Here is a 24,834-nt window from a genome sequence, read left to right as displayed (position 1 = left end):
CAAACGACAGACAAAACATAAGCAGTAATTCTTCACTTCAGGCAAACAGCACAGGTATTTCCACATATACAGAGCCTCCCTCCCCAGTTCAGCCAACCAGAAAAGCTTTACACAGAACTTTCTAGCATTGAGTCCTTTCTTTGTCACAGCACTTTTGCTCCCAGCACAGCATGCCAGCATCACCGTGCAGGGGGAATGGACCTGTCTCCTTCCCTAAGGCAGCACCAGTTGTGTAACCACAGCCTGCCCAGCTTCCATCCCTGCGGTGCCTCTCAGCTCGGGACCCTGCCAGCCTGCAAAATGTGAAACTAAGGCCAACAAAATTACCTCCTGCATTTGAAAATGACTGGCCTCCTCCACTCTGTAGAGACTGCAGTCATTTGCTATGTCCTTAACCCAGGCAGGCTTGCAGGGTTAGTGTTCTGAATATTCATATATTGCTTACTACAGACATGTGTCATACAGGCTTTAACTAGAGCTTTCCAAATTAATCTATTCTGAGGTTTAACAAGCTCTTACACAGCTCAGCTCTGTGGCACTGACAATGCAGTAGACAACAGTATATCTGATTACCACTAGTAATACCAAAAGACCTATCATAGCTAGAGTTCAGCCCATTAACTATCCTGCAGCAGCAGGGCTGAGTAACCACACGTTTAATAGCTGTGACCTGCAGCTATTTGCAGAGACATACCAATGTAAGTGTATTTTGGGAAATGCTGTGTGCTGCTATGTGCTCTGTGGTTTCAGGCACTTCCTTGCATTGACTATCAACAACCAGCATTTTTTTAAAGTCCAGCTCATCTGACAAAGGGACATCAGCCTCTCTCTTCACCAAGCAACTTACAGAAGTGACAGTTTTCAATATCTGGCAAGTTCATAGTCTCTCCAGTATATTCACTTCAACACCAAACAAGTTACCAGTGCAATTAGGAAACTCCCTTTGCAAACAAAACTGGATATCTGGCAAGTTCATAGTCTCTCCAGTATATTCACTTCAACACCAAACAAGCTACCAGTGCAACTCCCTCTGCAAACAAAACTGTTTTTATTTACTGTCTGATAAGAGCTTTCAGAGGCAACCTGGGCTCAGCAGAAGCCAGGCAGCAGGGGTTACAGAACATACACTTCCACAGCACATCCTTAGTCAGGTGTTTCAACACTGAGTATCTACGTCTGGTAAAGATGCTCTAAGAGACAAAAGTAAGTCACTGAAAGGATGCCATGTCATATTTATTACTGCCATGAGGAACTGACAATAAGACTTCAAGGCTTGTCATCCTTTCTCACTGCAATCTATCATCTTTCTTCCCCTTCCTCCCTCTGTGCAAAACCCAGGATGATCCCAGAAAGCACAAGGAGTAGCCAACTCATCTCCAGGGTGCACGGACAATGAGTACTATGCTGGGGGAAGTCTCACCTTTGGTTTTCCTGCTAACAGTGGCAATTTCAATTTTAAATATTTTATTGCCTATAGATGAAAGCAAAATGGAAAAGTAGCTGAAACATGCTACTAAGTACCACTGAATTTATCCTGGTAATATATAGCAGGAACTGATTTTATGGTTAAAACCAACAGAACATAGGTTCACACAGCTGGCACGGTGCAGGCAAGGCACTGCAATCCAGCTGTATTACCACCCTGGCTGTGGGCTTTGCAGCAGAATTTACCTTGCAGCAGGAACTAAGAATACACACAGGAAAATTCAGCTGTTTTCTTCTCTGCTGAAAATAAATGCCTCAAATAAGTGCTTCAAGTAACTTTTAAGTAATAAAAATAGCTCATGAAAAATGGGTCCCTTTCAAGCTGTCTCCTTCTATGGGAAACATGATGAGAAAAAACTAAGACCTAACAGCAATTAATTTCCAGCACATCCAATAAAGTGCATTTTATCACTTATATTTATATCTCAGACTGACACAAGGCAGTTAGACATAAGCTAACTACCTACTATAAAGGTGACAGCAATAGAGTAACAATTTATTTCATTTACTCTGTTGGTTTTGTTTTGGTTTTTTGTTTTTTTGTTTTTTTTTAATTTGGTTGGATTTTACTTTAGGAAGCAACAGCAAAGGAATTATTTTTACCAGGAGTATAAAGTTTCCCCACTTCATCCTGTGCTTGCAGCAAGGTTGACCTTCATTTTCATGGTAATAAAACTCTTCTTTTGCAGTTCTTGCTTTTTTTGGACATTTCAAGCTCATTACATTTAGTCTGCTGTTTCAGAATCTGAAGGCTGTCCTGAGTTCTGGAGAAAATGGGTGGTATCTTCAAAAACAGGTCTGGGACTGCTCTATCTAAAATACGTGGTATTTTAAAATGGAATGGGAGGTGTGGCTGAGTCACAGGCCCACACTTGTGTTAGCATGAATCTTCCTAGGAAAATTAGGAAAGGAGAACACACTGGGATTGACTTTGGTGCAGATTAGCAACCTAACTACATATTTCATGCTCTTTAGCAGATCACCCAGCCCAGATGGAAAAGATGTTACCTACAAGGGCTACTCCTGCAACCTCACTTTCCCAGCTATACCACAGGAGCACTCCCATAGGTCCTGCCCTGAGCCACCTCCTTGGACCACAGGATGTACCAGACTACAGAAAAGGTTTCTATGAAGATTCTCTACATTATTGAAGAGAGCAGTCTCTCACACCCTCACCCCTTCAGACTCTCAAAAAAGCATACTGAAAATGCAGCAATAATGTTGGTGTGTTTGTTTTTCGTTTTTATATTATAGGGGCAGAGGTTCTCCAAGTTGCCATGCTACTTGCCTTCTATATTTATGTCTGCTATATTTGACCAGTTCCCACAGAACCAAAATCCTTCACTGAATACTGAAATGATCTCATTAAAAAAAGAAGCTTGCATCCTGAAATTAGTATTACAAGCCTTCTTCCCCTACCACATTCCTAGCATGCCTATGGAGTAGGCATGTTCCCCTGCATACAGTGGTATCTCATTAACTGCAAAGGAATAAAAGTGTAATCAATGAAACATTAAAAGCTTGTAATTTTAGTTTTCTTCCACTGAATTGCCAATAAGCAACATGATACCACAGAATATCCTGAATTAGACAGGACCCACAAGGATCATAAAGCCAAATTCCTACAGCAGATTCACAGTGTAGTATTTTTTTTTAATAGAGCCGTTAGAAACACAAATAGCAAAATAATGCTACTTTGTAAAGCATAACACAAACTATTGCATTGTATTATATTTTGCTCTGAGGTTAGAAAAGTTCCTCAAATATGGCCAAAAAAGTACAGCAATTTCTAGGAATGCTCACAGAGGGAAGGACACCAATGGATTAGCTTCAGCACACAGACTGAGGGGCTCTGTGTTCCTGTGCCCCAGAAGTACAAGTCACTCATGCACATTTGCATCACTAAGTAATAGAAGATGTCTCGAACAACACAAATACAAGCAGTTTAACAGTAAAGATACTCAGAAAATCTGCCAGCATTCAATAATGTAATTCATTCAGAAAAAAAAAAAAAGTAGCTAAAAGTCTTTGTAGGATGGGTGGACAGATGGGATGAGATTCACACACACGTCTGTGCAGAGTGCGCTGCTGCATTCTTATTTACACCCCAAGGAGACAGCTAAAAAACCAGAGCACTTGGTCTTTTGCATGAACCTCAACAGCAGCTGCTCAGCACCTTTGAAAAACAGGCTCATTACTTCATAACTTACCTCACACTTCAGATATAAGAAGGACGAGTATGGTCAGTCACAGAACTTCCCCTCACCAAGACCTCATCATAACTGACCTGACAGAATACTTGTCTTTGTGGAAATAACAAAACCATCATTTTAAACAGTTTTTACTAACTGTGAAGCTAATTTTATACCTAGTACAATCTTTTCATTATTAGTTCCCATTACTAGAGCACCTCAGTACCACTGTAGTACTACAAATTTCATGTTCCCTATACACCTTCTATGGCATTAAAAAAAGAAAACCACCTTTCAAAATCTACAAGAACATATGAAAAATTTAGTGTTGGCAGCTTTAGCTCTGCCACATTTTCAGAAGATTACAACTGGAGTCAGGCTGTAACTCAGCACTCAGCAGTGGTCCAGGAGGCAGGACTCCTCACTGAGGCTGGCTGCAGGATGCAACTGAAACACTGAGGCTGCCACCTCCAGCTAAGAGCTGGCACCATAGTTTACAGCCACACCCTGGTGGCAAGGCACACTTGTGCCTGTCCCAGTGCAGGGAACAAGGTGTGACAAACACAGCTCGGTAAGCTGGTTGCAGCTAGCAAGGAGCAGAAGGGAGACAAGGAGTTTAGAGGGAACCATGCTAACAGCTCATCACAAAGCAGGAGGCTTCTCATCACCAGTGCTCTCTACAGAAACAGACATTCCAATGCTGTCCTTGGATAGATTAACACATGTTGGGTAGGTCTGTGGTCACTTACAGGCAGAGACATGCACAATTTGCCTCTTCTTTCCATAGCCAAAGCAGATGTACCCTGGCTCTGCTGGGGATGCTGCCTGGCCTCACTGACGTGGCACAGGGCTCAGGAGGCTAGTAAGACCCATGGAGAACAAAGCCAGCCCTCTGATATGCTAGCACAATTTTGCAACCTTAAAATGAGGAGTTGGCTTGCCTCCAGACAACTTTAAAGTACAAGTAGAAGCACAGGACGGGCTCCAAACACAGGTCTTTCAGTACAGCCTGTACAGTTCTGAACACCCCAGCGCAGATGTTTCTGAAGGGGAACAAAGAAGGATGCAGAGCTGGTGCAAAGAGTGGTCTGAAGTTTGAAATCTGCTCTTCAAAAGCTCTGTCTTTGTGACCACCTTTGGACACTCTCTAACAGCTTGATGGCTTTTTTTAAATTGTGGCACCCAGAACTGCCCCCAGCACTCGAGGTGAGGCTGCCCCAGTGCAGAGTACAGCAGGACAATTCCCTCCCTTGCCTGGTTGGCAATGCTGGGCCTGATGCCCCCAGGACACACTTGGCTCTCCAGCTGCCAGGGCACTGCTGACTCATATTCAGCCTGCCATTGCCCAGGAACCCCTTTCCATGGTAGTGCTTGGAAGTAATTGAAGTCAAGCACGTTACTGGTATCAATATACAATAATAAAAGGCCTGCAACACGCAGATATTCAGACCTGAACTTATAATTCCTCTCAGTCAAAGAGAACTCCAAACCTAAGAAAGAAAAAAAAAATCACCATAGGAAAAGAAATATGGATTATTAGAAGCAGAAGAGTCATAAAGCTGTACAAAGAGTGCACAAAGCTGTAAAGTTGGAATAGCAGTCTAGATCCCAGACCCTTCCAGGGAACTTTCATTCTTTAGCTATAACTTGGTGGAGCACTAATTAAGAAGACTTAACAGATTAAAGTATAAGTTGCTTCAATATCAAATAGTTCCTTCTATTTTAAATACTCAGGAGATGCTCCATTATAACAACTGGAGATGTCCCATGACTATAAACATCTACACAAGTAGAGAGTATCATGAGATCAAGATTACAAACATCTAAGTAAAGCATTTTACAAGTCCTTCCACATCAATGTGGAACTGTTCAGTAAGTGAGCCACTTTGTTTTGCTTTAAATTTCTATTTACTTGGTGTTTCTGGGTGTTTCCTCATTGTTTTATACTTCATCATACTAGCATGAGCATGTCATTGTGCCATGGACTGTTGCTAAGTGATCCTCTGCAAATACACCAAGTTCTTGAGACAAAATCATAAACAGTCCTGAGAGATTCAATAAATAAAGTTGCAGCATATCAATCCTAAGAAAATTTGTAAGGAATTAAAATTCCCAGTCATCACCAACTATGCTTAGTACTTCTCTTTACTGAAGATGAAGTAAACTCTGTCAGCTCTTCTTTTAAACATTAACTTGATGGAATTACTGCACCAAAACTTGGCTACAGACTGACATATCTGGGCAGTAACAAAGTAGACCATCAAGACAGCAGTTCCATGGACAGATTATTTTTCATGCATGATTATGCTGCATTTGCATTCTGATTCCTTAAACAAAAAGTCAGCATAGCATTACTTCAAAATCACTTTTGCTGTAAGCAGAGTTAGGCTGTACCCACTAAGAGTGGACAGTAGTTATAAAAAACGACCCTCCAAAACTGGGTATATTCAGATTTATGGAAAAGGCAAAAGCAGTCAGATTCATTGATTTGAAAAGAACACATCAATAGTGTCACAGAGCCATGAGCTATAAAAACACCAAGAGACCCCTTTACTAGCTGCTAAGAAAGCACAGGACACCTGACAATAACCTCCACTAACTCAAGACTACCAGAGCTCCTGGGAGGTGACCATGGCTTAGCAACCACATGGGAACAGCTTTCAATTCCCACATGGTATAATGACAGCAGACTGCCCATGCCTGCCTTTGGTTTGAACTCAGTCCCTCCAAACTGAGCAACATCACCTGCAACATCAGTGCTTCTAGTTGGTGTTTCACTGGGACTACAACTGGGTAAGGCACTCCCTCTTCCATTCCTGCCTGGAGAGGTCCTCCTTGCACACAAGGGTATTTAGTGGTTGGCAGTGCAGAGACATAATAAGCAAAGCCAGGAGTGTGGTGAAAACAGACTTACTTTCTTGTGTCTAAGTCAGCACTTGCCACTTCAGAAGAAAGGATCTTGACAAGGGAGAAGTTGAAGAGACAGCTGGAAAATGCAATTCCACTTGCCTTCTAAGCTTCCACTACACCAACTACCTACTGCCCATCAGGGTACCTCACTAGCCTCTTTCCTTCCTTGTGTTATTTTGAAGTCAAACCTACTCTATACTAATACAGAAGCAGATATAATCCACTGAGTCACTATACAAAGGGCTGGCTGCACTAAACTTTACTTGTAAAAAGACTTTACACCAGCAGACCTTTAAAAGGCACTGGACTGTACTGCATAGACTGAACATGCTACAGCACCAGCAGCAGCACTGTCCTGGTCCCTGAGGGTGTAATACAGCATAATCACACCTATATGGCACACAGTGCTCACAGAGCCAACACAGCTTCTGCGTGCATCCACTTGTGTAGACTCACTTGATGCCTTGAAAAGGCTGACCTAGAACAGAGGCTAGACAGAGTTAAAGAATAAAGTAGGTAAGATTCAGATTTTTGGAAGCACAGAAAAAGTAAAAATGCGTTGACTTAATTGTACAAGCAGGTTGAAAAAGCAAAGAAGAGACCCAGCAGGCAACTACTTTGAAGAAAAACAATCACAGCATTTATCAAAAGAAAGCAGAGAACTTGAGCATTCAACATACCTGTTAGACAAGATCGACCACCAGGGTGTAGTTTCCTCACCCAACAGGAACTGAAAGCATTGTGAGAACATGGCCCATTTCTGGTAGGAAAAAGGTCCTCTGGCCAATGGAGGGTCATCAGCTCTAACCTGCCCTTTTTGGCTCAGAAGTGGAAAAACTAGCAGAAGCAGGTACCAGTGGAAGGATCTATCATCTGCAGGGAGCAAGTGCTATCTCTACCTCCTTTTTAGTCACTTACTTCACTGATAACCAGCTAACTAGCTATTAAGTCTTGCATGGTATGTAAGTCATCACAACAGGCTCACGAACTCAGTTTCAAACTGCTTTGTACTTAAAAAGAAAATGTTCTGGTTTTATTTTATTTTATTTTTATTTTATAGCTGCCGTTCTTTTTTCAGCCACTTAAAGGCTGTTATCATAAAGGAAAGGGTATTACAAAAAAAGCTCATCTAGGTCACAGGAAAGAACATTTTCCATGCTAACCTGAAGTGCAAAAGACCTCTCTGCAATCAACATAAATTCACTACACAAAGCAGCCTGTTCTCTAATCTTGCCATCAGTAAGGAGATGAACAATTTAACACTGGCTATGCCGCTGAGGTTACAGGACACTGCAGCTGTGCAATGAAGCTTCTTGTACAAGAAAACAATTTCAGATGCATTTAGACCTTTGAGTAAAGGAAGCTCTTAGCTCCAATCAACAAACTATGACAAAAACAAAGCTAAAAATCTTCTCAGATTGCAAAGTCAGCCAAAAATTCCTCTACAACAGTTGTTTTCCTTACATTTCAGCCTTTTACAGTATTAGCTCAGTCCCAATGGCATCTCTTCCATCCCGTCCTGGGATGATTCTGTCAAAACACTGTAAATAACTTCTCTGCACTTTGGCAAGGTACCAGGAGAAGGAACAGTTTTTTTGTAAAAAAGCCCTCACTAACTACTGAATGCTCACCTTAAAACACACATTCAAACAACGACACTACATATGAGGTAACATGTATAACAGCTTTAAATTAGACACAAACTTATTCAAGGAAGCATGCAACTGGGAAATTAAATGAGGCAACTATAATTTACTGAAGGAAGCTCATGTTGAAAATTGATCCGTGAATTCTAGTAAGACACTGAACTACATATGAGTTAACATGTATAACAGCTTTAAATTAGACACAAACTTATTCAAGGAAGCATGCAACTGGGAAATTAAATGAGGCAACTATAATTTACTGAAGAAAGCTCATGTTGAAAAACTGATCAGTGAATTCTAGTAAGACACTGAACTGTCACAGATCCTAAAACAGCAACCAAAAACCAGCATAAGTCCATTGCTCAGCAACGACAGAAGCATTTTATAGTTTTGTACATAGGTGTAGTTCCTGCTCTCTCATCCGTAAGCTCTGTTGTGCCAGTTTTCAAAGCAGCACCACCCTCAATTTGATCTTTTTCCTTTAAATCATGACTGAAATGTGAGTACCTTACTGACTGGTGAGTTGACAGCATCGCCTGAAGATCCTAGTTTTCAAAGCAGCACCACCCTCAATTTCATCTTTTTCCTTTAAATCACGACTGAAATGTGATTTCTTGACCTTACTGACTGGTGAGTTGACAGCATTGCCTTAAGATCCTACAAGCTGACAAGCACACTTTAACCAAAAGCATGGCAGACAACTTCTCTTGACAGGCTTTTATTCACCTATAATATGGGCAACAAGTAATTCTTCTGACTCCTTTTGACAAAAATAACCTTAACATAAGAAAAGAACCATTAAAGTAAAATGTACTATGGCATCACCATTCCAGTGACAAATCTGCACACTGAAGTCAGGCTTGGCTTTGCTGTGTTTTTAATGCACACAAAGCACACCTGGATACGGAGCCTCCTGGGAACAAAATCACCCTGCTCTGTGGGCAGGTGAGCTGGAGGAGAAGCAGCAGAGCACAAACTGTGACTCCCATGAACAAAGCTGCCTCTCAGAACTGCGCAAAGCTGGATGGCTTTTGTGGTTCCTCTGGCTTTGGGATTTATACACATTCATTATTATGTCAGTAGCACAGTCTTTACATTTCTTCCCTGAAGAAACTGAGCAACAGAGAGACTCACAGGAACCTGCTGGAGAAAGCTTCTCTCCAGGCTCCCCCCAGTCTATGGGAATAAAGTTAACTCATGCCCTTAACATTCTCTTTGAAAAGAGCTTTCCAAAAAAAAGGTCTATTTCTATCACGTGCTAAGGGACTGCTTAGGGCAGATTAATGCCTATCAGCATCCAATGTCTATACCAATCCATTTAATAAGTGTGGTTACCCACCCCTGCTCCTGGCATAGCCAGAGGAGAACCACATTAACCTCATTTAGAAAGCTGCAGCAGCAGTATCCTTTGTGACAAGTCATATGAGGGAAGAGGGTTAAAGAAAAAAAAATATTAATTTTTAACATACCACAGCTCTGTGACCTTATGCTAAAGAAACTCACGTCTGGGATAAACCACTTCTACTTTGGAGAAACCATGCTTACAATCATCTAAATTTCTCCAGGTAATCTCCTGTCTTCCTCAATGTGAAATCCTAGATTCAACAATTTCCACCCTACATTATTAATTGCACTGCTTTTGGTACCATGCAAAATTACCATTGGCAGTAAATTTTACAGAAAATTCGACAGTGAATAAAAATAAGCTGTCAAAAAGCCCAGAAGTATTTTCCAGCAAAAGGTCAATATTAGAGCCACTTCAATGGTTGACCCTTTTTCCTCTTCACCAAAAACCAAGCTATTTTCAAACCACCATAGAGATATTAAAAAGCAACAAAGGCACAGAAAACTCCTACAACATATGCAAAAACCCTTTCTGTCTGATCTGTCTACATTTAGACATACAGCAGAGATCTACACCTTTGCAAAAAAGAAATTAGAAGAAAAACCAAGTGTATTGCTTTCACCAGAAATGCAGAGTGAAAGTGAAAAATAAATACTTATTCTAGCAAATGGCATCACCCTTAAAACACAGTGCCCCTTGGAGAGAAAAAAAGGGGATGGGATGGGGGCAGAAGTTCAGCTGTCCTAATTAAGTTGAAGCCACTCTTCTGTCTTCTGCTGTATTTCCATGAAGGCAGTGAGGTTCATGAAAACATTTCCAGTTTTTGCTGTATTTGATTGCACTCTGTTTTATATAGAGGCAGCTTAAGTACATGCATTAGAGATTTCTCTAATTTAAGGCTAAATACCAAATACAGGAAAACCTAATAAACTCTAGGGCTTAATGTCTTTAAGCACCAGGTTTTGTTGGAACCATTCACTCTTGCAACATGTTTATCTCCTTTAATTGTGAAGTGCCAGAAGAGCAAAGAAGCATGCAATATTTTCAGATGCAATTATCTCAGGCCACAGATCAAAGGAGTAAGTCTTGCAGAAGCTGGAGAAAGAAGAGTCAACATGCACTGAAAAGACTTCCTCAAGCTCCACTGATCTTCTGCAGCTCAGACCTACCAGCAGCCTCACTGGGGAAGACAGGCATACACACAGCCTCCTCCACTGTTCTGACAATTTTCTCTCCATAAAGCTTCTGCTGGAAGCAACCAAGTCTGAGCTACAGTGGATGCATGAGTCATTGCTCCTAAAAAACATCTCTGTGGAACCAAACCCCAGGACTGAAGGCAAGGTTACAGCTGCTGTGACAGGATTAAGCTTGCAACTCTGATAGAGCAGAGAACTGCATGACTTCACTCCCAAAACACACAAAGGATAGGGCATTCATCTGGGAGAGTACAGGGTCAGAGATACAGTCACCCTTGTCATGGTATCATATTAACTCCCCATCCTTCCAACTCCAAGAAAAAAACTTCAGAAAAGGTCAAAAGAGCTACATGCATATTTGTACTTCAACACTGACTGTGCAGTTTCAGCAAAAGCACAAATGAGACAGGTTGGTTTTAAAATAAGGCATTTCCTGAATCACGTGCCTCTGAACACACTCCATGTGCCTGTTTTGATACCATATCACAACACCTGCATCCACTGAGACAAATTATTCTATTGTTTAGTGCAGACTCAAAGCCAAGTCTTTGTTGGCCAATAGGCACTTGCAATAAACATGATTCATAAAAGCACTGTCTAATAGTTATTTTGTGCAAAGACTGGGATTGTATGCTCCAAAAAGAGGCAAATCGTTTTACAAGCCAGCATCTCTTTGAGGGTCTTACTTTATCCATACGGTTTCTTGGTGAGGGATTTATGAAGCTTTGCAGTTCACAGAAGTATCTGGGAAGACATATGCTAATGACAGAAAGAATATTATACACCAGTCTTCAAAAATTAACAGCCCTGTTTTCCTTCACACACTCACTTGTCTTTAAATCTATCCATTTAGCTATCTGAAAGTAACTTAAATGGCATTCCACTATGTGGAATATTAACTCCATTAGGAAACAGAGGCAGAATTTGTAAGGGACTTGCCTAAAGTGCCTGCAGTAAGTGACAAAGCAAGGCAATTCCCCAGTGCAATTTCAATCCCATTACAGCCACCAAAATCTTTGGCCGAGGTCCCACAGGGACTGGATTTTCACTCAGGACTTCCCAACTCCCTGCCTTTAGCACTGTTAGGAATCACTGCCTCATCACTACCTACCAAGGAGTGGGGGCAGACAAAGGTGCTGGGCAGAGCTGGCTCCATAGGCCAGAAAAGTACAGGCTCCAACCTGACAGCCATTCATTATGCATTAGTTACAGATTTCTAAATCTTGGTAATGTTTTCACTCACACAGGTGCTGTCTGCAACTGACTGCACAGCCCACACCTCTCTGAGGCTACTGGGATTCACCACCTAAAGAAAGCAGTCAAACCAGTCAGTAAGAGACTCTCTCTGAGACACAAAAATTTCTTCATGGTTCACTCACTCACTCACCAAAAGTGCAAATAAATGCTATTTGATTTGTTTGGCTTACCCTGACTAGTTTTTAGGAATAAGTGTTTGTTGTCCATTTAATCTGCTTAATCCACACAGTGAGAATGTTCCACAGTTTTATCTTCCTTCCCTGCCCAAACAGATGTGTATTTTTTGTTCTTCCCTGGATGACCAGAAAGGCCCATGCTGTACCTCACTGACCAGTGTGCTGATGCAATGTAAAGCATCCTGCCAAAGTCATCTCTCCCTGCACTGGAACCTGTGCTTCATTCCTGCTGGGAAATGATGCTTCTCAGCTGCCACAGAGGTCTCACACAGAAGGATCTCCCCTACTGAGAAGGATCAGGGGGAGGATTCTGCCTGGGATTTGTTCTTCCACATTTCTGCTGTTTCTGGGTTCAAATTGAGATTAATGCACTTTTTTGGAAGACCCTACTTTGTGTGGTTAGCACACCCTTTGTAGCACTGACACTAAGAAGTACCAGCATCTTTCCAAGATTTTAAGCAGTGGCCCCCCACCTTCAAACACATGCAAAGTACCTAACACAATCCAGACTGGGAAGGGCTGGAGAGCCTCTATAGCATCACTTCCAAAAATGCACTGATGGCAAAGCAGGCTGCCATTCTCAGGAAAACATGCACTTTACTGAAGGCCTGGCATGCATGTAAAAATAAACTTTCTTCTGCCAGTACTAGAGAGCCAACTCTCCAACATCTCAACAACCTTGCTTGCTTTGGAAGCTTTCCAGTCATATCTTTCTGTATATGCTACCAAATACATATTTTACAAGCTCCTTTTTTTGGTTAGAACACTGCTGTTTCAAGCTTATTCCATTAATACTTCATGTGAAAATAAATCTCCCCTCATTTCTAGAAAACAACAGTTCCTGGCAACAAACATTAGAAACCATTATCATTAGTATTTCACTTTGATTGAAGAATTAAATAGTGTGGAGGGCACCCCGAATTCTCCTTTGCAGGCTTCAAGAAAACCCGTATCTCAAAGGACAGTCTTCTTTTCCAAAGTAAAAGATTTCAAATATCCCTGTTCCCAGAAAGTTGGGAGAAAAACAAGACAGCAGTCAAGACTGGTAACTACTACAATCCACATCAGAAAACATGCTCTCCTTCATATCCTACTGCAATTAAAAAGCATGCAGTTTGAAATACAACTAATCCACTTTAATAGCAAACTGACTAGAACATCCTTTAAGATGGAAGAGCATTAGTGTTCATTTGATCCAAAATCACCCACCCAAAAATAGGGAATCTTCACTATTTTAGAATTTAAAAAAGCGAGCAAGAGCTCAAGGAAAGTTTGGGTGTGGAAACAGCTTTGAAGTCACGAGAAATACAAAGGCTCCAAACTATGTCACACAAAAACCAAACTGGCAATTTGTCAGAAGCCAAAGGGCTGCAGCTAATTATTCTGGTTTTGCATAGCTTGTGAAACAAAAATAAATGCATGTCTCTATCAGAGGTACTTGTGATGATTTCCACTTCAGTGCACATGTTTTCACTCTAACATTCTTCAAACTAAGCCAACAGATTTTTCCTGAAAAACAAGGTAGATGTTCTTTCTTTCCCTTACAGAGTACAATCATAAGAAACTGGCTACTTCACTAGCAAAAGAAGAACTGACAATTTTCAATCCTAAATTTTGCCCTCCACTAATTTGAGTGATGGAGGGCTAGAAATTGAACAAGATCAGAAGCAGCTTTACTTTTAAGACACTACATAAAACCCTTATTTGCTAGATGCCATTACAGAAAATAGCTTTTTTAATGATAAACACCTCATCAGCCATCCACTGCATAGCTTTGTAAGCAGTCTTCTCCTTGAAACAGTGATGAAAGAATTTATTAAGAAATGCTTCAGTTTAAGAATTTTCTGGCAAGTCACCCCAATGCCAGCACAAGAGCTGTTCTGCCTCAGCCTTGTCAGCTGCTGCCTGCCTAGCAACTGCCTGCAGGCCATGGCAGATGGGCTTTGGTCATGTCTGTCACCTGTTCAGGGCACCTCTACCCTTCTCTGGCCACCAGCTCAAGCCACGCCAGCTGAGCGGGCAGCTGCGAAGGGTGGGAAGAGCCAGTGAGAAAGGAGAAGGTTTGGAACTGCCACAGGAACCACGAGCATTTCATTCAGAATACTTTAAATGTAGCTTGAAGATTAAACACAGCTGAATTTGTGCTGCCTTTCACTGGAAGAGAGCCAGCAACTCCAGCCCTGCTGACCACCTTTCATTGCTCTTGCCTTCATGCCCACACAAGGGCACAAACTAATGGCCCCACACCCTTCTGAGACAGCTGCAGCTGAAATTCCTGCAGCACAGACCCCAGCAGCACTGGGGCTGGTACTGCAACAGGTTCCCTGGGAGAAATGGGATACATCCTTCAGTCTCTCCTCCTGTAAAACTGGAACAGGAGTGCTTCCTTACCTTATGGGGTACAAACAAGTAAGCACCCTAATTCAAGTGATCCCTCCTTAAAAAAAAAAAAAGCAAATGCCCCATAATGAGGTGAAAGATGCAGTACTGTATTCTGTTAGGAGCCCATCTTGAAAAGCTAGTAAATTGGCTTTTTTGTTTTTTTTTCCTTGTAATACAACACTGGTTTGCGGCTGCCCCACTGACTTGGATCTAAGCTGCAGGAAGCAAACCTAGATCCAAAACATTGCCAGATTTTAAGGGTGCTTCTACTCAGAGTTCTGCCATGACCACCGGAAAAACAGAAATGAGCTAATCCTATTCAGGCTCCCAAATGTTTGGGTGCAGGCTCAGACTCATACTGTCTTTGGAAAGTTCATAACCTTGAAAGCTTTTTATTTAATTAATCTACTGTGCCACCTTCTAAGCCAGCTAGCTTGGTGGATGTTACTCGGTTGTACTATATAATGTTGCACATTTCAGCTCTTGTACCTTGAGTTTACAATGAATTCTTACTATGTTAGAAATTAATCAGTACTTCTAAAAAACCCCAATTATTTATCACCACACAAGTTGAGAGATTTTCTGTTTGTTTTCAATGTGCTTTAATTAAGGTCTTACTGCTAGATAAAGGAGAATGCCTGCTTAGCATCCCACTGCTAGTCCTGTTCTTGCTTTATTTCTCTTTGGAGGATGTGTGTGTTTCCCCACTCAATAAAAATAGAAAGCTGGAACCACTCTCCCTGCTGAAAGTGGAAGTCTGAGAGAAAACAAAACACAAAACCTGAACACAAGTAATGAAATGTTAATTGATGTCTAGCAGCAGCTCACTGAATCTGTACAGCACAATTAGCTCTAAGAAAGCAAAATAAAATAATTTAATCTGTCTAGCTAAAGAAGAGAGGAGTATTCTAAATCCCCCCTGCAGGAAGGAAACAGAAGTCACACAGGTGCTTATTTGAAGACTTCCAAGACTTCCCTTTAGTAGTAGAAAATCCTTTCCTGCTCTTGTGAAACATCTTTGGAAAAGAATGATCTGATGTATGTTCACAGAAGTCAGCACATACCAGTCGCTCGTGCTTTGCTCTCTAAAAGCCAGTAACTAAACCTTACCCTCCAACTCACTACGGCAAGTCTATGGCAGAAAAATTCTGAATTTATGTGAAGAAGAAATTAGGTAAACTTCCTGTGTATTTTGAGTTTTGATTTATGTGCTTACTGTCAGACCTAAGAGCTGGTTTCTCTCTAACAGGACATGTTCTTTAAAGGAGAAAGGGAAGCAAATCAAAGAAATGCTGCTGCTTTACACAGGAAGACAACATTCCCTCTGTCAAATAAACCTTGTGCACCAGATGGACACCAAGACAATCCTTCTAGAAGCAGGGCTAGGGGGACAGATCATGTGAGGTGCCTCAAGCAAAGGTTTCAAGCAATAAGGGGTGAAGCAAGAGCCTATTTCTGATACTTTCCCTACTGGCTGAAGCACATGCATCGGGATATATGAAGCAACACACAAGTGATAGGCAAAGGGTGATCACACACTTCCATCCATCCTGTTCCAGCAGAGCAGCAGGCACCAGAGACTGAGGTGTGCCTTTGGGGCACAAACTCCCAGTATAGATTAGTCTGACATCTCAACCATGCTGTCGAATATGAGACGATAAATTATGAGACCATAAAGCGTTTTTGTGGGGACAAAGTCCTGTCTAGTTCTGTCCAAATGTTTCCTAAAATGCTCTTACAATAAATAAATACTTTCCAATAGTTTTGTGTCTGTCTGATGACTAGCCATTAAGCTACACAAACCTGTGGAAGGACAGTAACTTTAATCCATGAGGCTCCACTAATGGATGCATCACTGAATTATCTCATATGAGCCCCTTGCTGCGTAAATGTACAGTGCAGGTGCAGGGCACATATAACAAATGCAGGCACTGGACTGTAATACACTGAGGTATTAATAAAATAATAATGTCCCCCATAAAGTGACATAAATATGGGCTACCTTTCTCCCAGTGCTCCTGATCAAGCTGTGTTTTGTAAATGCTGGTTGGTTTTTATCAGTCTGGTAACGCCATTATCAAAACTGATGAAAGAAACTGCCCCTTAGCTCTGAGCAATAGGAGGTACAGGAAAGGAAGATGATGCTGTAGTGGTGAAAGGTTAAACACAGCCAGTAAAGTATATGCCCTTTGTCCTTCTAACACAATGCAGTTCTCTGACAACCACTCCTAACTGAAAGACATACTCTCCATTTTAACCAGCAACGAGAAGTTTTTAAGTCTTTTCTGACACTGGATTCTTAAAACAAAATGGCCTGATTTTTCAATTTATTTTTTGTTAAGTGTTTTTCTCCTGCTCCCTGCTGGTGTTGAGAAGCACCTTCCACATGGACTTCAGAGCAACCTTAACTACCTAAGGCTAACACACCATTTTCCACCTCTCTCCTTGTCGCCTCTATTGAGGCAGTGAGGAACTCACCACTTCAGAGCTCAAAATGAGCACCAGGTAAATATCAGCAAGAGTGAAACCTGTGACATACAGCTCTTCTAAGCACACAAAACCAGCCAGAAAGAAAGAGCATGCTCCCCTTCATCTTTTAGGGCTTACAGTGCTCTGTGTTACAGCTGACATGTAACATAATTCCTTTCACAAGATGACACTATCCTTTAAGTAACATCTTGTGACCTGGGAAAGAACAAATGTAGCCAACACCTGAACTTATCTGTAGATGGGCCACAACTTGAAAGCACTTTAGTATCATTTCACTGCTCGCTGGGTTACAAGAACATTCCTTCTGCCATAGCTTTTTTCCAAATGGCAGATCCTGTTTCTGTTAATTGTATTCTGTGAATGCAATTAAAAGAGTAACATCACCTAATCAACTATCAGAACCTATTAATTGACAGACACAAGAAAAGCCTAACTGCATTACCACTTTCACTAAGGCACCTATTAAACTGGACTGCTCAACACATGCTTCATAAAAGGGGAATCCTGTCTTTCCAAAAGTAGGATCTGTTATAAAGAACTTAATGGAAAGAAAAGTCATTAAGCCCAGGTCATATTGGCATCCAAATGACAGCATTTAAAATCAGTAAGCCTTCTTTACAAGAAAATAGAGCTTTTACTCACCTGCACTACTTCTACGCCTCTTTTCCTGAAAAAAAGGAAGAAAAAAAAAGGAAAGGTTAGTGTTGGAAATGTGAGGAAAATGTAAAAACAAAAACTAATGGAAAAGCACTGCTTCATACTAGAATGCAAACAATAAAAATCTGCACTAATAACCTGATTCAAATTCAGGAAAGCACTTGTTCAGTTTCATTCCCTGTCTAGGAAGCACTTTGGCAGATTCTGAGTCATGTCCCCAGAAGTAACCCAAGATGAATACTAAGCAGCTTCAGTGCTGGGACTGATAGAGCTGTCAGGAGAGCACAGGTAGGAAGTGGCTGATATTAAGGAGGGAGCATCTCAGTTTTAATTAGATCTAGTTTGCTTTTCATTTCTCATCTGCCCTCAGAGTGTGCAAACTGCACCACAGCATATTCTGCATGCTTGGCAGATCTTTTCTTTTGAACCAAGGATACATGTATAGATGTCAAGGAGAATGGACACAGCACCTTGCAGTCATTTATCCTCTTATTTACAGCCTTATTCTACCCCCATCATCTTGGTACACAGGATGCTACCCCAGACTTCAGTTCAAAGACTTGCAGTCAGTCTGATTCCTTCAAGAGCACAGTTCAAATACTTGGGGTTTCTAGGAAAGGACCAAGCCTTTGGCCATATGGAGAATCGTTCCAGTGATCCTGAATCGCCAGGAATGAGAGACTGGAGAGGCCTATGAATTCTACACAAAAATGCTGAGAACTGCAATTGGTAGAGCCAACTTAGGCAGATCTGCAGAGACAGTTGTCTACTCTGATGGTATGAGAACTGAGATTCAGGTACATGCAGTCAGACAATGCTCAGTCACTGCCTCTGACAAGTTATCAAGCAAAACAAACAATTTCTGCACTAGGCTTGAGAGCAGAACTGAATCCTGGCACAAAGCCCAGCCACTCCTGCTCCATGCCCTCCTCCCAATACATGCAGGCTATTTAAGTAAGTTAGAATCTTCTCACTTTGAAGACGTAAGAAATTCAACTTGAAAACGAAAAGCCACAGTGAGCACAAGACAGAAATCTCTCTTCCTTGTTCCCACTAGCCCCATATGTGAAAATCAAAGTCCCTTTTTAGGAGGAGGTCATAGAACAGGACCGCCTAACTCTGCCCTCAATGCTTGTCTATCTAAGAGTGTCTGTGTTGTTGTCCACAGTCACAAATGCTGCACACTGCTGAATACACAATGGCTCCTCCAGTTTTCCACCCAAGACAGTAGGTCTTTCTTTGGGGAGGCCATTACAAAGATGCCCAAAGGGACAGGCAATCAATCAGCATCTATGACACAAACTGCCCCCTCTTCCACTTTACCAGTCTGGAGTCTCTCTGGCCTAGAAGCGGCATTCAATGCACAGACACAGGAGAGAGCCTGTTGTGAGAGCTCAGCAAGGAAATAAAAGAAAAAATGAAACCAAGCACCTCTTGCAAAGAATTTCAAAGGCCTCTAGCAGATAGAAGTAGCTGTAAGTGGTGGGTGATTAATATACTGCCACTGTTGTGTGGGAAGCACTACTGTAGATCATCACCTGAGGCTGGCCAGATGCATTCCAACTCTGTGGTGAGAAAAAAATATTAATCTTGTAGAGAAAGAGTTAACAGCCAAATTGTCGAAGCCATGATTTTCACAGAGCTAAGCAAGAAAAATAGGAAAAATCAGGTGGGGAAATGCTATTTCATAAATTAGGGCAGCAGACTCCTCAGAAGCATTCCAAGTATTATAAGCTAAAACTTAAAATAATCAAACATTTTTGCTGTATGTGCCCTGGAGTAAGCAAAACAACTCAAAGCTACCATGGAAATACACCAAGCTTCAGACAAAACTGCACCACAGTCCCTGGAAGGACAGTGACTGATGGCAAAAGCTGCATTTCTTGTCATGCCTACATACACACTGAATAAGCTTTATTCTACTTTGAGGAAGATAAATATTCGTGAGCTGGGTGCCAAACCCATTTGAGAGAGAATCAGTCCACATGGTTTCTGTAATCGCCCCAAAATGAACTTTGCAAATGTTCTGGGACTTACTGAAACCAAATGCACTGTCCCAGCAGAAGGGAAGAAGCCAGAACAGCACACGGGCAGGGAGTGAAGGGGTGGCTGCTCTTAGGTACAATGCCACACATGCTTAAAAAGGTACAGGAAGAAGGAAGCAATTACCAAGGCTGGCTTGTAGGCTGGTCTTCCCCTTTTCACAGGGGAGCAGGATGTCCTTTTTTTACCAGAAATATGAGAACCTTTTCTACTTAAACCCAGGGGACAAGAAACCATAGAAGCACTTTGAGAACTAGTTCATTTGGGAAAAAATCCTCTACCAAAATACCATAATTTGAAAATAAGTTATTTTAAAAAACAAGAAGTATCCAAACAATCAGGATGTCAAGCCAACATGCACCTCAGTTTTGTTATTAGCTTATTTTCTGCCCAGAAGATTTCCTAAGCCAATGACTTCAGGCTTTTCAGCCAGACAGGCAGGTCACAGCAGTAGGCTCAGGGCAGCAAGACATCCCTTATGCAACCAAGCATGCACCATCTAACCACACAAACCACCTCACGTCACCTGGGAAAGGGGTTAGGGTCAGGCATGGAAAGAAAGCTGATCCTATGCATGAGAAACTCTGGACCTTCAAAAAACAGAGTAAACAGAGAGAATGAAGCAGACTGTGGGCCATAATTCCCTAACAAGGGGTTGCCTGTGCAGGACACACAATGGAGACAAGACAGCTGCTGAATGAACTGTGCTGGGAGTCTGACAGAGCCATGGACCATTTACCACTTCTTCCTATTGTGCTTTAAAAAGCCAGTAAGACAAATACATCCTACAGCTCTCATGTACATACTTTTGGGCTGTTTCTTCAGCAGAGGACAGGCAGGGCATGATTGACAGGATGGGATGACTATTTCATCTGGTGTGCTGACCACTATTCTTGTGTCCCTCATGGTGTTGTCCATGACTTTCTAGCTTCCCTTGCAGTCTGAAAGTGAGACACTGCCTGCCAGGGGAAGGGCTCCCATTCCCAGCTGGCCTAGCTGCCTCCTCACAAATCTCTCTTTCTGAAAGGAAAGGAAGGTCATTATTAACTGTATTTCCCTTCTGCCTCCAAAGAGGCAACTCAGTTGTGTCAAAGAGAGACTGTGTCTGTCCACTTTCATTGAATAAACATTTGAAAAATGTCCAGTTGTAAACCACATTCCTAGAGGTAGCTAATTTAAAAATACATTTAATTTCAAAGATCATCTACACACTGCAACATTTATGGGAAAACCAGAATCATTTAAGTAACTGCTGCATTACTCTGCAGTACCAAATAAAATGCAAAAACTTGCTCCAACCTATCAGTTCTATACCTGAATCCAGTGAATAACTCTACTGGATAATGCAAGCCTCCCTGTACGCAATAGCAATTAAAATAATTACCGAGCTAGTTGACTTCATGTTGAAGTTGGAATGACGTATGGATTTAAAGAAGAATTCAATATCAAGTTACTAAGAGCACATTTATCAATGTCTTGAAATTGATGTTTTTATCACAGCCACAAACTATGTAGAATAGCAGGCTTTTGGGATTGGGATGGGGTTTTTTTAAACACTCAAAGTAAACAGTTTGGACTAATTCCCCACAGCATCTAGGACCTGAATATCATAGTGAATTATAATTAAAAGAGAAAAAATTACTATCAGGTTGTACATCATAGTCATAGTTAAATTAAGCGAATTGTTTTTCTTGTATGGTCTGAGTGACAGATTGAAAAATGCCAAATGGAATTTACAATTTCAAAAGTAATAGCCAATCTTTCTATCATACATGCAGTGAAGTTAATTTTCTCAGATACCACTTTGAAAATTTCCCATGTAAAGAAGTAGCAAAGAAGAAGAAGAAGAAGAATGTATTGCTTTAATAGTAAAAAAAGCATTTTCACAGAAAAGCAGAAAAGCAATACACTGGCATCAAAGGAGCTTATAAATATTAATACATCAAAGCAAAAACCTGTAGCCACCAAGACTTTCCACCACACTGAAAACAAGACAATACTGGACAGCCACAACCTTATGGACAGCCCACCTCCCCTCCTGGCATAAAGGCAAGCTCAGCTCAATTGCCTTAGCTTTTCCATCAGCAGAATACTCTGCTTTTATTTTTTTTTTAATTAAATATTCATGACAATCCTTGCTTTTATTATTTTTCATCACTGATGGATTCCACATTATTGTCTATTAGGGAAAAAACAAAAAAATTAGTAACTCTAATATTGTGGTGCTCGCTGTCCAGGGGCTCTGGCTCGCAGCCACAGCCATCAGTGCACGTGGACATTACCTCAGGGCATCTGAAACATGGCCAGACACAGCTGTAACAGGGGGACCTTTTGTGGTTTGGTTTTTTGCACGCAGATTATCAAGCAGGCAATTAATCAGTTATTTTTACCAATTTATATCCAACTACGCTTACCTTTTAGCAAGCTTTTCCCTACTGATCTGTATTCTGGAAAGTTTTATGTCTGAAATGGATCAAAAGTTGGCATTTGGGGGATGGAGTTCTCAGTTTCCTCAGTCTGTAAAGCATCACAGATCCAAAGAAGAACAGCAATAGAGTGCACCTTTACAGTCTGGTAGGTACAGATAATGTAGTACAGGAGAGAAAACATCACACTTCAAACTCTAAGTGTTCTTTAGGTGGGCTGAAAAAACCCCAAGACTTTGGGCTGTCATGAAAGATCTTTCAAGTAAGGTAAAACTTCACAGAAGGCAGCCACATTTGTGCATTTCTTTCCTTGTTTGTATAAACAGGGAATGGTCCAAGTAATAGAAGCCCTCATACATCAGATGCTACAACACCATAAGTGATTTTCACACCACCACCCCATTCACACATGACATTTGGTAGAACCATCTGATGTTCTCCACATCTTCAAAGCATTGTATCATCCTATTTACAGCCATAAAAATGCTTCTTAAGAGTGCTGTATCGGAACAAAGTGCCCTGAAAGGGACTAGAAAATAAGAGAGGATCTTGGTAGAGCAGCAGCAGCATCGGTCTGGTATTCACCTGCAGTGCCATAAATTCCCACTACAACACACACAAACATTCACCAGCATTTCACAGCAAAGATACAGCTGGAAACCCACTAAACCTTTATCCTGAAAGGGCAATGACAAAGTGAAGTATCCAACATTAATGCTTCAGACATCAAGAAGAAGGGCAGAAAAAGCCACAAAAGAAAGAAAACAGGCACTGCAAGCAGTAACTAAAGGAAATAAATGGCCTTTAGTCACTAAATATTAAGACAAAGTTTCAGTCTGTTTAATGAAACATTACAGGGCTCCTAATTTCACCACTAAAAAAACCCACGTAGTGTAGAAATAAAATCTGTGTATCCCAAGTTATAAAAACCAAAAAGCCAGTAAATACAAACTCAAAAGAATCTGTTTTCTTTTTAAACTAGGCATTTAAAATGGATCAGTGCTGCTGAGCTCTGCCAGACTCTTTTCTTGGAACCAGTGACCCCAGGTTCTGGGAGCCTCTACTTGGTACTTTCCCAGCAGGATAGAAAACCTTTAACCACAGTCTTTTGAGAGAAAAAAAAACCCTGAAAAATCATCAGCGGGAAGAAGGAGCGATTAACAGCTGCAGAAAGAAATTATTAAAGGCAATAAGTTATTCATCCTACCAGACATTCAGAGACGGATTTAGTACCTGATGACAATTATAAGCAATCGGGCAGGGTTCAGCCTTTAGCCATGGGCTAACCACCAGACATTATCAGATCCAGTTCCCAGCTATGGCAAGCAGCCACACCCCATGATCTCTTTACAACCTCATTAAAAACCACCTTCAAACCAAGCTGTTTTGGAACTGTATCTTCCATTACAAGACATTAATTTCCCAAAGGTCAGAGTCCTTCAAATTTGCAGGCTAAATTGCTCTAGCACCATCCTTTGGCTTCAATAAACTGCTTGCTTCCTTAAGCGCTGCAGAGAGCACACATGTCCTCTCTGCTCCCAGTTCCCTTTGTCTCCCCATAACCCCAGTCACCCCAGTGTTAATATGACCCTTAACATGCAGAAAACAAACACATGACCCATCCCTTTCAAGAGTCTTTCTAAGGTCATGAGACATCAGTGATGGCTCAAAGAGACCTGAGAAGAGGCAGCAGAATCACGAGGCCAAAGACAATATCCCTTCCAGGGACAGACATGGTATTCATCTTTATATATAAAAAACTCTTGCTGCAGAAGCTTCTAGAAGGCTTCTAGAAACAAATGAACGTGGTGCAAAGGTTCCTACAACTGGAGAGTTGGAATGGAGGATTCCAGCTCTTTAGGAAGGACAGGCAAGGGAATCACCCTCTGTATGTCAGTAAGCAGCTGGAGTGCAAGGAGCTCTGCCTGGGAATGGATGAGGAGCACACTGAGAGCTTATGGGTCAGGAGAGGTGACATAGAGCACCTGACCAGGAGAACAAGCAGATGAGGCCCTGTGTAGACAGACAGAACAGCCTCACATTCACAACACCTCAAGCTCACAGGGGACGTCCCAGCAAGATCACGGAATAGATCCTTCTAGAAACTATATTAAGACTCTTGGCAAATACAGAGGTGATTGGGGACAGCTAGCAAATTATGCCTGCCAAATTTGGTGGCTAAAGGAAGAGGAACTGCTGCCATCAACCTAGACTTGTGCAAAGCATTTGACACTGTCCCATGTGACATCCTTATCTCTAAACTGGAGATGTGCCTTGGTGTTCTGAGAAGAAGCTTGAGCTGCTCTCATCTTCACTGCACAAAGATCACCAGCTCGGTATGGCCAGTGATAGGAGGCTCTGCCAGGCCCCAGGCTCGTACTGCAGGCTCTGCAGATCTCCTGCACACCACAAGGCAAAACAAATGCACACCTCCATTCTGCTAAAGCCAAGGGGTACAGAGAGAAAGGCAGGTCTGCCAAGCCAGCTTTCACCTAGAAAGGGCCTTTAATATACTAACTCTGAAACTGAGGCTGCATATCCTCTGCAACTTTCCAAGACTTTGGCAAACAGCCTTGAATAAATGTTTTGGGAGTTTTTATAGAGGGCAGACACCCACTGAGACACGCAT

General features: G+C 41.6%; 1 protein-coding gene across 4 annotated transcripts in view; it reads right to left on the bottom strand.

Annotated features, from left to right (window-relative positions):
• The window catches only part of ITPK1 (inositol-tetrakisphosphate 1-kinase), a 141,977-nt gene that overhangs the window by 93,046 nt on the left and 24,097 nt on the right, over positions 1 to 24,834 (bottom strand). For all 4 annotated transcript variants that reach the window (XM_039712532.1, XM_039712530.1, XM_039712531.1 and 1 more), the window contains exon 3: positions 17,722 to 17,746. In XM_039712532.1, coding sequence (XP_039568466.1) covers positions 17,722 to 17,746 — 25 coding nt within the window. The remainder of the gene's footprint in view (positions 1 to 17,721; positions 17,747 to 24,834) is intronic.

This window comes from Passer montanus, unplaced genomic scaffold (assembly GCF_014805655.1).
Source record: "Passer montanus isolate IOZ18808 unplaced genomic scaffold, ASM1480565v1 scaffold27, whole genome shotgun sequence".
Classification (NCBI taxonomy): Eukaryota; Metazoa; Chordata; class Aves; order Passeriformes; family Passeridae; genus Passer; species Passer montanus.
Note: the sequence above shows the minus strand (reverse complement) of the source record. Positions and strands in the feature narration are given on the sequence as shown.